This window comes from Podarcis gaigeae, assembly GCF_964106915.1.
Source record: "Podarcis gaigeae genome assembly, chromosome: 17".
NCBI lineage: Eukaryota > Metazoa > Chordata > Lepidosauria > Squamata > Lacertidae > Podarcis > Podarcis gaigeae.
This window is the reverse complement of record NC_139694.1, coordinates 27008368-27023651: the sequence shown is the minus strand read 5'-3', so window position 1 is coordinate 27023651 and position 15284 is coordinate 27008368. Positions and strand designations below refer to the sequence as shown.

The window sequence follows — 15284 nt, the reverse complement described above, 5'->3', positions numbered from 1 at the left end:
TTTTGCCCAATATACAATTTTTGCAATGCAATCTCCCCTAATGTAATGCATTGCTGTATGTTATTTTTAACAGACATATATGCATTTTAATGCTTAGTTTAATATATAGATTTTTTGTATATATTACTTGGCTGGAGAACTGCATTGCAAAATTTGCAGAAGTGCAAATTTCAAAGTGTGGAAAGAATTCATCTCTACACCACCTTTTTTGTTGCCCAGGTGAGGAATAACCACCTTTTGAATAAACCACAGAACCAAGGAAACTATTTCCAAGCCCAGCATCCAGATTTAGGGACCCAGCATTTATTATAGCTATTTTAATAGGACATGATTCACTCATTGGTTCGGTTGTCTGTTCAAAATGTGGTTGTTCCTCACCTGGGTAATGAACAAGGTGTTGTACAGGTGAATTCTTACCATGAAAGGATGGCTCTGTTTGGGCTTGCTTATTATTTTGGAAAGTTGGTTTTAGGTAAGATTGCCTTTAAGTGGAAACTGAAATTAATTCCTCCCCTTCCCTACATCAGTTCCAGTTCCCGTGCAAGACCACTCTTTGTGGGTGAAGTTCTTTGTTGACTGAGAAGCAGTAGAAGCAAACTGATGGAGGGAGAGACACAGCACAGTTAATTTCCTCTTCCGTTAAATGTGGGGCTGGGCATCATGCTAGTGATTGTGGATAAAAGTTTGCAAGGCAGGTCTCCATAGGCTAAAGTGTGGTTGGGCTATACTTTGAACTTAGCATCTAGATCAGGCATAGTTGCCAGCTCCTAGGGGCCTGTGGGGTGTAATCCACTGGGAGCAGTCAAGTACAGCATTCCTTGTTTTGCTAGAGTGGACATGTAAGGGAATGTTTGGTCCAGCCAGTCAAACTTCCTGTTCCTCCTGGCCTGGAGCATCCTTCTTCTTGCATGTGATTAGTAGGTGGGCATGACCTTTCCGGACCTGGTAAAAGACCAAGGCATGCTGCCACTCTCCTTCTTTTCCATCTTCATTTCGTCCTGTGAACTGCTGGACTACTAGCCTGCAATCACTAGGTGAATCTCCCTTATGGGGTAAACCGTTTTTATACATTTGTAAATTTAAGCCTAAAGCCTGCCTTCAGGGATCACACTGTGCTCTGCCTGATCGTGAGTAAACTTTATTTTTATTGCTTATGAGTAAGACTGTGGTGTCTTTGTTCTTTTAGGAGGGATTCAAGGGGTCTTACCAGGAAAATATTAGAACCCATTTCAATCTGGACAAGCCAGATTGAATTGCATATTGTCCTAAGAAACTCACACAAGTTTGCAACTAGTTTTCTGCTGTGTAAAGGGGAATGCACTCTGCTCAGTAAAGGAACTTGCTAGGGCAAGTTAGGAAGGATATCAATAAACAATATATACTCTCCTGCCACCCTGAACATTCCCACAGGGCCGAGGCATTGTTGTTGGTTTTTTGTTTTAGGGGACCAGGTCCCCTCAATGTTCATGGGGCACTTGGCTCCTCCCCCTGGCTCCTTGTGATGTCACACGCATGATGTGAGAACATCACATTGGGCCCCCTCAATCTTCTTGAGAAGTTGGCACCTCTGAGATCAGGACTATGCAGACCTTGTCTGAGGCCAGGTATATTGTTCGAATAAAGCTGTAAACTCAAACAAAAAGGCAGCTGGTCTCAAGTGGGGGCCCTCAGCCAACTTAGCCCACCGAAGCCCAGCCATTCTAAGTTTCTGAACAAAACTATAGCAGCATACTTTTTATATTTACCATTCATTTGCATTCCAATGAGGAATGCAATTATGTGCTGCACAATTCACCAAGCCATTCATCCTTCACAGCCACTTTAATCTTAATAGCATAATATATGCCTTACAGACACACAAACACACACAGATGTTTCTCCCCAATCAAACTTGTAATCGGCTGAATGCTTCAATAATTGGGCTCAAGGTTGCCTCAGAATAAACACACGGAAGAAAATACTTGCATAAGTCACATCAATAAGCCAAACAGAATTAAATAGATTCTGCTTCAATTTGGCAATTGTTAAAGAGCAAGGCCTTAGTCACAAAATTCTAAAATAGCAAGCTTCTAGCCAATTAAGACTCATTTATGTTGCTTAAAAGATGAATATGCGAGAAATAATGTAATAGAGTCATGCAAAAATGCCAAATGCTGTCAAGAAATATGGATTGAGACAATGGTTTTTATTGGCCCCATTAGCAATTAAACTGTAAGAACCTGGATTGCTATGTTAAAACTAGAGATGTCAGAATTTGTTTTCAATTAATTGGTCTTGTTTATAGCTGATTATATAACAAGTTGAATGGCAGTATTTTGACTTTTAACATATTACGTGAAAATAATAATTCTGGAGAACACAAACGCTCTCTGTTGCTATAAACCTTGACCTTAAATGAACTGCCTTCAATCAACAGACTGTAATTGCCATTTTGAGAAAGATCCAGTTAAAACTCTGCCTCTCAAAGTGCCAAACATGTGCCCACATGGGGAAAAGAAAGGGTGGCCAACAGCTTGACATTTTAATTTCAGTCTCAATTGGATATTTCAGTGACAAGATTCTTTGGTTTGTGTGATAGGTGATTATCATTCTTTGCGAGAGCTCCAGGACACGAGAAATCCAGATTTCAGTATCTCATGTGTACAGAAAAGCAGGAAGCAATGAAAACAAAACACAAGACCGCAGGCCCAGAGCGTGTTTGCAGATCACTACCACACTCTGTTAAGAGTATCAATCAACCACAGGCACATATCTGCATGTTTGTTAAATAGAGAAGCTGGTTTACATACCGAGGAAGAGGATGGTAGAGGTCATAGGGCATGATCTGCTTGTATCCATCACTGTTAGGAACAATAATGCCAACCCTCTGAGTAGAAGGTACACACAATAAAATAAACACTAAATGATTACATTATACAGAGACATAGATTAAATAGATTATTACGTCATTCTACTCATGCGGCTAAAAATCTAGCTTCAAAGACTAAGGAGGCAAGCAAAAATTGACATTGGCACTCATCATTTCACTTTGCAAAATATTTCATGAACCAGTTTTTTTAACCTATTAGTTCATATGGTTCCCACAATTTAAAGTGATTTATTTATTAAATGCAGAACAGTTATGTTCTTAAACTGAACTCAACAGAGTTAATGAGTAAGTGAGGGAGAGAATGATGTGTTTTGTATCTGTGGGGAAGGGGCGCAGAACTTCTGAGCCTCCAAATGTTTGGGAGTTCAGTTCCCATCCTCACTGACTGGGCCATGCTGGCCGGGACTGATGGGAGTTGGAATTCAACAACATTCAGATAGCCAGAGATTCCCCATTCCTGGTGCGTGGAAAAGAAGAGTTTCTCCACTCTTACAAATCACAAACAGCAAGGAGTTATTCTGTCTCATTAAAAATAAAGCCCACCACCAAATTTTAAAGGTCAACCTCAAAAGTAGGGATTTTGTGCTGTGAAAAGAGACATATTCACCATTACTTGTTGACAAATAAAATGACTCTGTCGATCAGTAGGATTCGATTATAACATCTCAACAAGATGGGAGAAGTGTTGCCATCTTTGTACTAACCATAATGTTGAAGGATGCTTCCACACATCAAAGTTAACAGGAAAACAGGAAGCACAAACTGGAGTACCTCACTGGAGCTTCTTTTTGTTGGGGATTCAGGCTACTCATGCTCCTCTTGCATGATAGCGATCCTGCTAGTCCACATGGTCTAGCATCCATCACAACTTGGATCACTCCTTGTTCAATATGTGGTTTCCAGGTCACCAGTGCTATAATTTACAGTCTTAATCCCCCACATTTACAGGGATGCCCCTTTACGACATCATAGCTCATTAGCTTATGAACTAAGCAGTGATAAACCAAAGATTGGGCCAAGTGAAGCGAATATGCAAAAAGGCTACATAGCCTGAGAGGCAAAAGTACGTATTCTAATGGATCACTTCCCAACAAATTATAAAGCAAGCAAACAATACGAATCAATAATAGGAAGGCATTGGTTTTCTTTAAGTTCTTGTTTGGATCTTCGGTGCTTATAGTTTGCATCTATGTGTACTGCTGCTTGAGAGGAGGTTGAATGTAAAAAATGGGTTTGTTAGATGGTAGCATATTGGCATTCTAAATTCTAGACGGCCAGTGAGGAACCACATTGCTGCTGGAGACCAATCCTTTGGTCCGCCATGTTGTCAGCCAAGAACCCAGAGCCTAGTACCAAAACACAGGGTTAATTGTTTTGGCAACTGCAAGAGCCCAGAGCCTAATTCAGTAAAGGCCACAGCAAACCCGAGTTTGCAGAACTAGTTAACAAGTGTGTGGGAAGCATGAGTTGCCACAAATTTCCTTGAAGGTAACATCCGGACCACTGGGCACGTGATGAAAGATTAGGGGGCTCAGAAATACATTTAAAATAAAGCTGCTCATCTTTGTGTGCTGTCTGTCGAACCCTGAATTTAGGCTGCATCCAGGTGCAGGTTATATACACTGCTCCTTGGTGGGGCTCTTAAACACAGGGCTGCAGCAGCATTCCTGAAAGGTCAGAGTTGCAGATTCCAAGGAAACAACTCTGCACATGCAACCAGACCCCCTTGCTGCAGATGTTTTGTGTTGTACAGATGGACCTCAAGGGAGGCGCGCACACAATTCAGGGCTATTCAACATGGGCCCACTCTGTGCTTCCAGATTCTTCGTCTGGAAGCCCCAGTACACCCCAGATGTTCCACCCCAATGTGTATGAGAGCTCAATGACTTTTTTCTTAAGCAGAAGCAGTCCTGGGAGGCTGCAGTTTTCCAAGCAGAAGAAAAGCAAGAGGAAATGAGGTGCTTAACCCCTTCTTCTGTGGCTGTCTGCTCAAGATCAACCTACACACCCACCCCAGCTGCTCCCCTCTGTTGGGGTTTGAGGCTCTTTCAGCAAGTCTGAGGAGGAAGGGTCTTGCATATTAGACTGCATTACGGATAAGGACGTAAAGCTGGAAGAGAGTCCTGACAGGATGTTTTCTTAACTAATTAGAGAGGTCTTTTCAGTTCATTTCAAATTGGCAGGTTACGCTGGAAATTTCTTAACTGCCTTGCTCTTATTCTGTCATCACGTTGCTGAAAAGTATTTAAATAGATAGCAATTATGAGGCAAATATCACAGTCAATCTGTATTCCTGTTTCCACTAAATTCGTGATCAGAAGAGCAACGAGACAAGTATTTTGGCACATTGTGTGTATGGGAAGGGCCTCTTTGTCAATGCCTGCAAGATATGAGTCCTTAGCAGTCTCGGTTAGCGGTAGAATGCTTTGCGCTGTGCTACCAGCTCCACCTGGTACGCAGGCTAAGACCCTCCCTCCCCGCGGACTGTCTCGCCAGAGTGGTGCATGCTCTAGTTATCTCATGCTTGGACTACTGCAACGCGCTCTACGTGGGGCTACCTTTGAAGGTGACCCGGAAACTGCAATTAATCCAGAATGCGGCAGCTAGACTGGTGCCTGGGAGTGGCCGCTGGGACCACATAACACCAGTTCTGAGAGATCTGCATTGGCTCCCAGTATGTTTCCGAGCACGATTCAAAGTGTTGGTGCTGACCTTTAAAGCCCTAAACGGCCTCGGTCCTGTATACCTGAAGGAGCGTCTCCACCCCCATCGTTCAGCCCGGACACTGAGATCCAGCGCCGAGGGCCTTCTGGCGGTTCCCTCATTGCGAGAAGTGAGGCTACAGGGAACCAGACAGAGGGCCTTCTCGGTCGTGGCGCCCGCCCTGTGGAACGCCCTCCCATCAGATGTCAAAGAGATAAAGAATTACCTGACGTTCAGAAGACATCTTAAGGCAGCCCTGTTCAGGGAAGTTTTTAATATGTAATGCTGTACTGTTTTTAACACTGATTGGGAGCCGCCCAGAGTGGCTGGGGAAACTCAGCCAGATGGGCGGGGTATAAATAATAAATTATTATTATTATTATTACTAGCTGCCCTGCAAATGGGACTCATAAGGCAAGTGAGCTCCCACATGAGACCGCAGACTGCCAGTCAATAATCAAGCAGCAGAATTCAACCTGGAGGGCAGTGGGTCTGTACTGTGTACTACTGTTGAATGGTTTCTTTAAATTTTAGGTTTCATTATTTTTCCACAAGATGTGTATGTCTTTAAGGGACGGAGCAAATAACATGACCTAGTTTTACATCTGTGAAGCAGTATAGCAGGTGCTGTTAAGTGATGTTAATTAAGCTGTTAGGTATAGTATATAAAGAGCAGCAAGTAGCCTGGTGGATGGGTCACACTTATTGATATAATGTAATTTAGTGTAAAAGGAGTTTTTGTTTTTGTTATTAAACCAAGCAAAAGTTACTTTTGCATTTCTTGAATGTGTGGTCTCCCCAGCACACCTTCTGCAGCCAAACTAATCTGCAAATAACCAATAGTTACAGATGCTGCTTTTCTGCAAATTGGCTCCACCTCTTTGTGGGGACGCGTTGTGGGCGAGCAACCAAGCCTCCCCCCTCAGTGTGGGGGGCGGGACTGTGTCCCGCCTTACCCTGGGGAGGCCTGGCCATGCCAGTTAGCCAAGTGGCCAATCAGGCGGCTTGGGGAGCATGGCTGGGACCAATTTAAACCACAGCATGATGTTGAACTGGCCCTTTTCAGCCTCATGCCACAGATCTCCTGCCCTCCCACCCTTTGTACAGGTTGCATCACTGGCCTTGCTATGGACTTCGGTTGGTTGCCGTTGAGGGGCCTGGTAGGACTTTTTCCACTTGGCAAATTGGGACTGGCCACTTGGTATTCACCTACCTTGTGGCAATTGTCACAACTTTGTAAGGTTTGGCGGTTAGGCATTGGAATAGCGTTGTGTTAGGCATTGGAATACCCCTCTGTGCTCAAGGGTATTCCGTTAAAGGAATCTGGGGGTGTGGATATTGTCTGAAGCCTGGGGAGGGGCTAGGGCCATGCCACAACCCCAGTGGGAACCCAGGGGGGCTCGAGTCGATCCGCATCGGTGGGGCTTACCAGGTTTACCAGACTCCCTGCAAGGCGGGCAAGAGTCAGATATAGCCTGTTGATGCCAATGCCTAAGCCAATACCGCTGTAACCAATAAAGTTGTGTCCTAAATTTTGCCCATTAACTTTAACCTAAAATTCTGTTTCCTTGTGTCTTTATTCTCATGGGGGTGGCTTGGGGCTTTGACGCGCCAAGCAGTATCAGCAGAAGAACAGTTGTGGGTTGTGTGTGCTAGCCTTTCCCCCTGCACCTCTTTTCACCTCCGTCACTTCCAAAAGTCATCCTTTCAGCCACTTTTCCCCTAGATTGTGTTTCCAGCACAAACGCAAGAACCCATATGGAGGAAAACTGGCTGTGAGGAATTCAAATCCCATGCTCCCAACTCTGCTTTGCAGTGGTGACCAAGTGAGAAGCGCCATCTTTTTTTGGTGACTGTAGTCATTGGTCTTTAGTGGGTCAAATGTCTTCTCTCTGCCATCGTGATCGTGCCAAATATGGTTACTCAGCGGGGTGGTGGGGGAGCAGGAAATGGATGAACCCAACCTATGCATGTAAAGGCTAGAAGGAATCATTTTCATTTGTCAAATGTGTAGGTGGAATTTTTTTCAGCATTGTCTGTACAATGGAAGGAATTTGAAATAAAGGCACAAGATGACTTTGTTAGGACAAGCAGAGATAGGGTGGGTAACCGAGTGTCATTCCGGGTGTTAAAAGGTATGCACAGTTAAGTAACATCAGCATAAGGCTATAATTAATGTGGAAAGGGAAAAAAAAACCAGGTGATTTGCCTATCATACGCAACCTCCCAGGCGCCTGTCTGTAGCCTGCAGTGTGAATAGCGAAAAGATAGATAGCGCAAACACATGAGAAACCCACTCAGATCAAGGGCCTGAGTAAAGCTTATTCTTAATATTGGTTAATTAAACCAATTAGCTGTTGGGGGGGGGGCTATTCTGCAGTGCTCTTTTAGAGCAGGTTTCCCTGCTGAGGATATATATATTGCTTCCAAGAGCAAATGCAGTTATGAGAAAGGTCCTATACTACAGTCACATTACTGACTAAGCCAACTTCATTCTGGTAGGTCCCATAAGTGGAAGAGAAGACTCTTGCATCTAAAGGACTCCTACCCTTCAGGATCCGTATGTCAGCAGCCTCACGTTGATCCGTCTTGTATAAGAGAAAAATTACTTTCCTGACATCTGCCCAGAAGTTATTTTTCTCTTTCTTTTGATATGCATGCACCATGCAGCCGCCTGTCTTAACATTTATGTATATGTAGTGTCAGGGTTTTTTATATATATATATATATATATATATATATATATATAAAACCAAACTGGAAAACAGCTTTGAAATCAGTTCCCAGAAACAAATGGCGTGTGTGAGCTCTAATATAATAAACATCAAGAAAGGCAAACATTTAAAAATGAATGGCAAAAATAAATACCCAGGCATGTTTAATCTTTATTTTGCAGGCACCACTGACATTTTGAGTGGCCTGCCGTGTGTCTCCCTCTGCTTATGGTACACTGCAACTTGCAAATTTGTGAAAATGCACTTTTCTATTTACCCTGATAATTCAGGCTGGCACAACATGTAGACACCAGGTTGTACCTGTACGCAGCACATCAGTCGTATCTTGTGCTCAATAATGCCTGTTTCTGTTGCTCTGGGCAGGCCAGGGCACAAAGCTATCACGCTACCTACAACCAATATCTTAGGCAGGCCATAGCTAGCCGATTACAGTGTAACAGCAGAAAAGCAGAGGAATGCACAGGTTTGCTTTCCTTGCTCCTGTTAGTGCTACGGTTTATTATAAATCTGGTTTGTGGTCATGTTCTTTGCTGGAGGCCAATTCTGCCTTAATTGTTAACTTCTATTTTGCGCAATCTCTTTCCATATTGCTTATCTGTTTTTTGGGGGGCCCTTGGCCCCTCAGCCCCTCCTAGATGGCACCCCTGGCTGAGTTAAAGAAAGCTATCAGAAGTGGGCTTTTGTGTTAAAAAGCTGTGAGCTCAGGTCAGGTCCTAGAGACAAATTCCCAAGCTCAAAATATGATCAGAGGCACCTGCGTCTTTGATTCTTATCGCATGTCTTTTGTAGCTAGACTTTGAGGTAGCTAGATTCTGGCAGCTAGACTTTGAGGTTCTAGAAAAATAAAACCAAAGTAGATCCAACAAGCCTGAAGTCTGTCTCTCCCCTGCTCTGACGAGACCCAATTCTCATTATTTTTCTGTGTTGGCAATTGATTTTTTTTTTAAAAAAAAACACCAACCAAAACCAGAAACACACCATAAGGTTCCCAGCAGAAGGAGTGGGAACATTTAATCAAAGGTCGAAGGTGACAAGCAATAAAGCCCTGGTCAATACTTAATTTTCATGAAGTGCCCTTTTCAAATTGGAAGAATATAACATTCAATAATACAAGGTGGCTGGAATTTCATCTATGTTATCATTCTACTGCTATCAGTATTTTTCTCCTTTCAACCATCAGAAACACTTGATGAAAACACAAACCAACAAACCTTCTCCTCATTGATAAAGTTGTGGAGAAATGCCAGTGATATGGGATGGGCATTTCTCCGTAAATGTTTCCACAGATATATCTCCCCCCTACCCCCCCCCCCCTTGCTCAAAAGAAATTATCTTTTTCTGAAAATGCAGCTTCATAATGACTGGAAGAAGACCATTCAAAGTTGGGGCAATTGCAAAGTTGTGAAGTAGTTTTTTTTCCCAGGTAACCATCCCTAGAAAGCATATATAGTAAGTTTAACTTACTGTAAGATATGCTAAAATGATCATATCTTTAGTTTTCAGTGACTTCATTCTTTCTTAAACTTTTGACAACATAAGGACACGTACAGTATGTTATTGATATCTCTCTCTCTCATATATATATATATTAAAAAAATAATAATTTCCAAGTGCATAACTAAATTACTTTGAATATCCCACTTTTCAGTGCAATCCTAAAAAACATGCCTACTCAGAGACATCAGCTACATTAACAACTCTTTCAAGAGTTGTCCACCACATCTACCTCAAAAATGCTGAATCAGATCCCAGTTAATTTACTATACTAGAACAGAAAATGTCCTGGGATTCCCCCCCCCCTCCTCAATTCAAGGTGTTCCGATCAATGTGGTTACATTAATTTGTACATGCCGGCTGGATAACAAGCTATTTGCAATCCTCTCAGTATCGAAACAATAAATTAACTGGTCTGATTTTGCTCAGTGTAAACTATCTCAAAATTGTGAACGGACTTACCTGGCAGGGCAAGGATCCAGGTTGCACTCCTGAAGTTTTGGCTTTGGCTTGATGTTTTCAGGGTAGTAGTGGCAGTATTGGTCAGAGACCACTCTATTGCTTCTCAGATCATAGCACTCGGCAGAAGTCAGCTGGTAACCTTAAAAAAAATCTAGACTCAGAAAAGACAAAGACAACTACGCAACTCTGAATTAACTCACAGTGCTAAGGTTTGTGATACTGGGCTAAAATACTAACCAGAATGTACTTGCTAGCCTAAAAAGACCTTGCAAGTGGGTCTTAAGAATGTAAATATAGGTTTGTTCCAAACGTTCGTTTCTCTTTTGGTCACATGTATCACTAGAGTTAAGAGGCTACGTGCAAATTAACAAACTTACGTGGCTGAGTTGTGATGGCGTTTTTTAAAGGTATGAAACGCAACTTTGGGAAACCATTATTTAGAGAGGTAAAGCAGTCATGGAGAAGATGCTTAAGTCCTTTCTTACCTGCATCCAATTGTAACAGCCACCCTAAGCGGCTTCCCTCCACGTGGTTTCCAAAAACGTGACTGGAAGTCACTGTTAATTTCTCAGCTATCTGTAAAAATTTCATGTAAACACGTTCCCCCAATAATTATTTACACATACAAAATTTAAAAGGACAGGTGGTCCATTGCCCTACAATGACCTTAACTATTACATTGTCACATATCTTGAGGCCTGAACAATTTATCAAGACAATAGGTGAAATCCTGTTCTGCTGTTCTGCTGTTCTGCTCATGAAATGGCTGTTGATCCAAGAGAGTCATTCCCTAATGGAAGAGAAGAGATGAATTTCTCTTATTCTCATTTCCCTACAGGCCCTTGACTCTTGCCCACAATGTTTCAGAGGGTCCCCCCCAACCCTCTGAAACAGATTTCCAGGGTGTTCTGAGTCCTGCAGTGGGGAAAGGAGAACCGGCAAGAATTGCTTCCCCTTCTCTTGCATTGACAGACACCTTCACTGGATCAAGAGCTATTCTGCAAGTATAACAGCAGTATTGGATTTCGCCTATTGCCGAAGCCTTTCAAAAAGAAACATTCGAAAGTATCAGCTTCCCAGCTATTGTTTTATTCTGGGGATTTTATTTGATTCAAAGTCACTGCTGTATATAAAGTATAATTCAGAGTTAACAAAGGTCGGTGGATACTGTCGATGGCAGTTTCCTTGAGAGGAACAAGAAGTTTATAGAATGCCTGTCGTTGGCCCTTGCTTTTCTTAAGGTGGAAATTGATTCCTTTTGCCTCTTCTTGGTTAGCTGCATGCTGATGTCAACTGCAATATTATACGGTTCTATTTTATAGAGGGTTAATGCCCTAGGCTGATTTCTGTACAACAACCTTGGATTCTTAAGCTTGGTGCTACAGAAATCTAAAATGATAAAGTAGTAAAAGCAAAGTGCAAACTTCCTCTGACTGCTCGTATCTTTCGGGTTGATTTATCTTTCCCCTTAAAGTCCAGCTTTTGCATTCTGCATTACGAGTCTCCTTCTGAGCATTTCCTCCCTTTCCCCCTGTAATTTCCCATATGGGAGTATCGACTGTTGTGACCTAATTTCAATTACCAGATACCAGTTCTCTCTAGGTGCTGCTATCCTTGACCACAAAGATTGCATAACTCCCCTGGAGGCTGTCATGACAAGCCACTGTGACAATTCCTTTAATGAAATTGTTTGAAAATTGTTGGAAGAGGCAAGGGGAAGTTCAAATCGCAGGCGTCTTCCCCATGCACAGATTCAGGATGCCTGTATCACATATGTTGTACCCAATATCACACGGCAAGTTGTTAACTTTGCCCTTTCATTTGCCTTACTGCGTCCAATAAATTGGATCTTTTCCTCCAATCAAGTTGCAGAGCTGATAATGAGTTATGGAATCAAAAGCACATGCTGGATACATTAAAAGTAAAAACAAAAATATAGCTCCAAAAAGCATGCAAATAAATAGACCCTGTTTCTGTAATATGGCTAACTTCACCTATAGGGTGAAATTTAGGTGCATTTTTTTGTAAAAGGAGCAGCTAGACAAATGAACACGTTCAGTAGTTGTAATTGTATTGAACTTAATTCTCTCTTCAGGGCAACTTTCAAGATTATAATTTTCAACCAGGATTTGGAAAACACGTAGGGGTGAAATGGATAGATCATGGCTGATATGCTTCTTTGTAAACCTGGAATGTCCCAAAGGAATTGTGCCATGCACATAGTCTGAAGATAGTCAGAAAAGCTTTGTGAGATGTTTCCTCATATTCATATTGAACATTTTTGAAATTAGTGAAAGCCATGACTTCAGTCCTTCTTTGGCAACTGCAAATACTTTCAGAACATTCATATATATCTATCTCTATATTTAACTTGGGATACAGGAACTGACTTTCTAAACAGAGAAGTAATCTGGGAAGGAGGGATGGTTTACAGTATAAGAGTGAAAAGCAAGTCATTAATCAGTGGTATTGATGCATCCTTGTGGACCACACTGGAGTTATAAATAGCAATGAACCACCTTCTATAATTATCCTCCACAGAAATACACTTCCCTTGGGACAGATAACGCTGCAAATGAGATGCAGTGTTTTTGCCAGCACACCTGGGAAAAGACTCACACACCAGCAACTTGGAGAAAGGTTATATTGACTGAAACGTAACAAAATTCGAGGATCTGCAAACCAACAAGCTGATTCACCACATCAAAATATAGTCAGGACGGGGAAGCTCCCTGAGGGTTAAACTCCCTCACGCCCAAGGGGCAGGATGAGAGAGGCCTTGCCTGTGATGGTGTTGGAGAAAAGGATTCGAAGGAACCCTTCCTCATGCCCTGGAGGCCCTGGAAATCTGGGGTCTGCATGCACACTGTGGTGTAGTTCAGCTTTCTCCCCAGGATGCATGTCAAGAAAAAGGGAACCCCCAATTACCCCAGCAGAGCAAAAGGTGACTCAGAGCATCCTTAGCCCAGCACTGCCTCATTTGATTACTCCTTAACTCTTGCCCAGGCTAATCGCCAATTAGACCAAATAAAGCGTGTTCTCCCTCATGGAGAGCACGTGTTGCGGTGGGGGCTAGCAAGATACCCCACTGTTGCTGGGCGGGAAATAAGGGAGTTGGCCACCATTTTCAATGAGATTCTTGTTGCTGGGGAGATTTATACGTTGCCATTTCGTGATTGACAGCCTAAGTTGATAAAAGCCCTGTGCACAGCATTGAGCTTCCTCTTTTCGCTGCGCGGATCGGATCAGCTGCCCACCCTCCCTAATTTAGGGTTGTTTGCTTGACCTTCTTCTGTATGTCATAGGGTCATCTGCTTTTGGGGGAAGGGCCTGGTAGGAATTTTGTCCATCTGGCTGATTGGCTGGTGCCATTTGGTTTTTGCCTACTGCGTAGCAAATCGTCACAACTTGTAAGGTTGCGGTTAGGCATTGGTTTTATGAATTGGTTGGTGGAGGGGCATGTATTGTCTGTGCCTGCCCCTCCAATGCTGCTGTTGAAAGGGTATTCTATTAAATGAATCCAGGGGCTCGCCATGCTTTTGTCCGAACCCCTGTCAAGGGGCTAGGGCCACGCAAGAGCCCCTGGGAGCATTTGGGGAGAGTTGAGGGCATGGTTCCCAGCTCCGTCTCTCTCCCCAAAATGTTTTCCCTTTCTGACTTTGCGTGCGTGCGAATATCAGTCTGTCCCCGTGCAGGGTCAGATAGCCGCAATCAATGCCTAAGCAACCGCTCACATTTTCTGTATTTTAATAAAGTGTTGGCCAAAATTATGACAAAAATCTTAAACAAAAATTATGTGTCAATTGTGTTTTTATTTGGGGTGGCTTGGGGACCTCAACATGCAAACAGCGCTACTCCAAACAAGACTCGCAGCAGCATGAAGCAGGCAAAAAGGAGCCCAAGGCAATTGAAAGGGCTCCCTGCCTCCCCAATTTCTACTTTGCCCCTTGAACAGGCAACTAGCGGGGTCCATACTGCATAGGGAGGTGGGGTGGGTGCAGAAAAGAGAAACTGCAATATTTAGGGGGTGGAGGGAGGCCATAAGGCAAGTTCTTTACGGGGCCCAAATTTGGATGGGTAATCAGTGTAGCATTCTTGAAACTGTCCAATCCAGATTCTTAAGGCAGATTTTTTTCTGTACTGCCCTATGTCTTGAACGCAGCATTACGACTGGAGGCAAGTCTTCCCTCTGTAGAAGCTCAGTCCTGGCAAAGAACTCCGTCTAAATTTAAATCCACCTGGTCTACTGCCCTTAGTGACACAAGACCCCCATAAAAGTGCGTGGTTTAAAATTGTGCACCAAAAACTCCTCTCCTGCAGACTCCACCCACATCAGCTTCTCATGACAGGCTTTATTAAAGCAAAAAGGCTAATTGAACAGCGTCTGAAGGACTTAGAGCAGCAGAACAATCTGGCCATTATAAGGAAATTCTGTCCTTGGTATGCCTTTCCCCTCCCTTCTCAGTTTGATTCCCTGGCACCATATTTGTATAAATTAACTATCCCAAAATACAAACGTGCCTTCAGACTGGCCATATTGGATGTGATGCCCTCTGCCGTACTTGAGGGCAGATACCAAAAGATTCCAAATGAGAACCGACTCTGCCCCTGTGGAGATGGCAATCTGGAAACAGAACAGTGGCTCATGTTCTCCTATCCTGTCCCCTTTATAAAGATCTGAGGAATGAGATCATCACCCCACTCTTACTTACCATCCCAGGCCGCCCATCCGCGGTCACATTGTTCTTTCTGTTATCAGATCAAAATGATCAGACAACAGCAAAGGTTGCTAGGTTTATCAAGGGTGCAATGAGATTAAGGACCACTATCTGAACGATAATCTTGGTCATTTGATTGCCCTTTTTAGCCATTGCTGTCTTTTTATTTATTGCTTGTTTTATGTTGCCATGGGCGTTGGCTAATGTGAATAAAGTTTATTTATTTATTTTCTCCTCCCCTCTCTGATTGGCAACAGAAGCCATAATTCTGGGACAAAACAAGGAAGTCTTTTTCCTAGGGGA

The 15284-nt window shown here is 43.0% G+C and overlaps 1 protein-coding gene across 1 annotated transcript in view; it reads right to left on the bottom strand.

Moving 5' to 3' along the window:
• ADAMTSL1 (ADAMTS like 1) overlaps positions 1 to 15284 on the bottom strand; it is a 257653-nt gene that overhangs the window by 131215 nt on the left and 111154 nt on the right. Inside the window, exons 9-10 of the mRNA XM_083718246.1 lie at positions 10264 to 10402; positions 2790 to 2840 (exon numbers count right to left, since the gene is read on the bottom strand). Of these exons, the coding sequence (XP_083574372.1) occupies positions 2790 to 2840; positions 10264 to 10402 (190 nt within the window). The remainder of the gene's footprint in view (positions 1 to 2789; positions 2841 to 10263; positions 10403 to 15284) is intronic.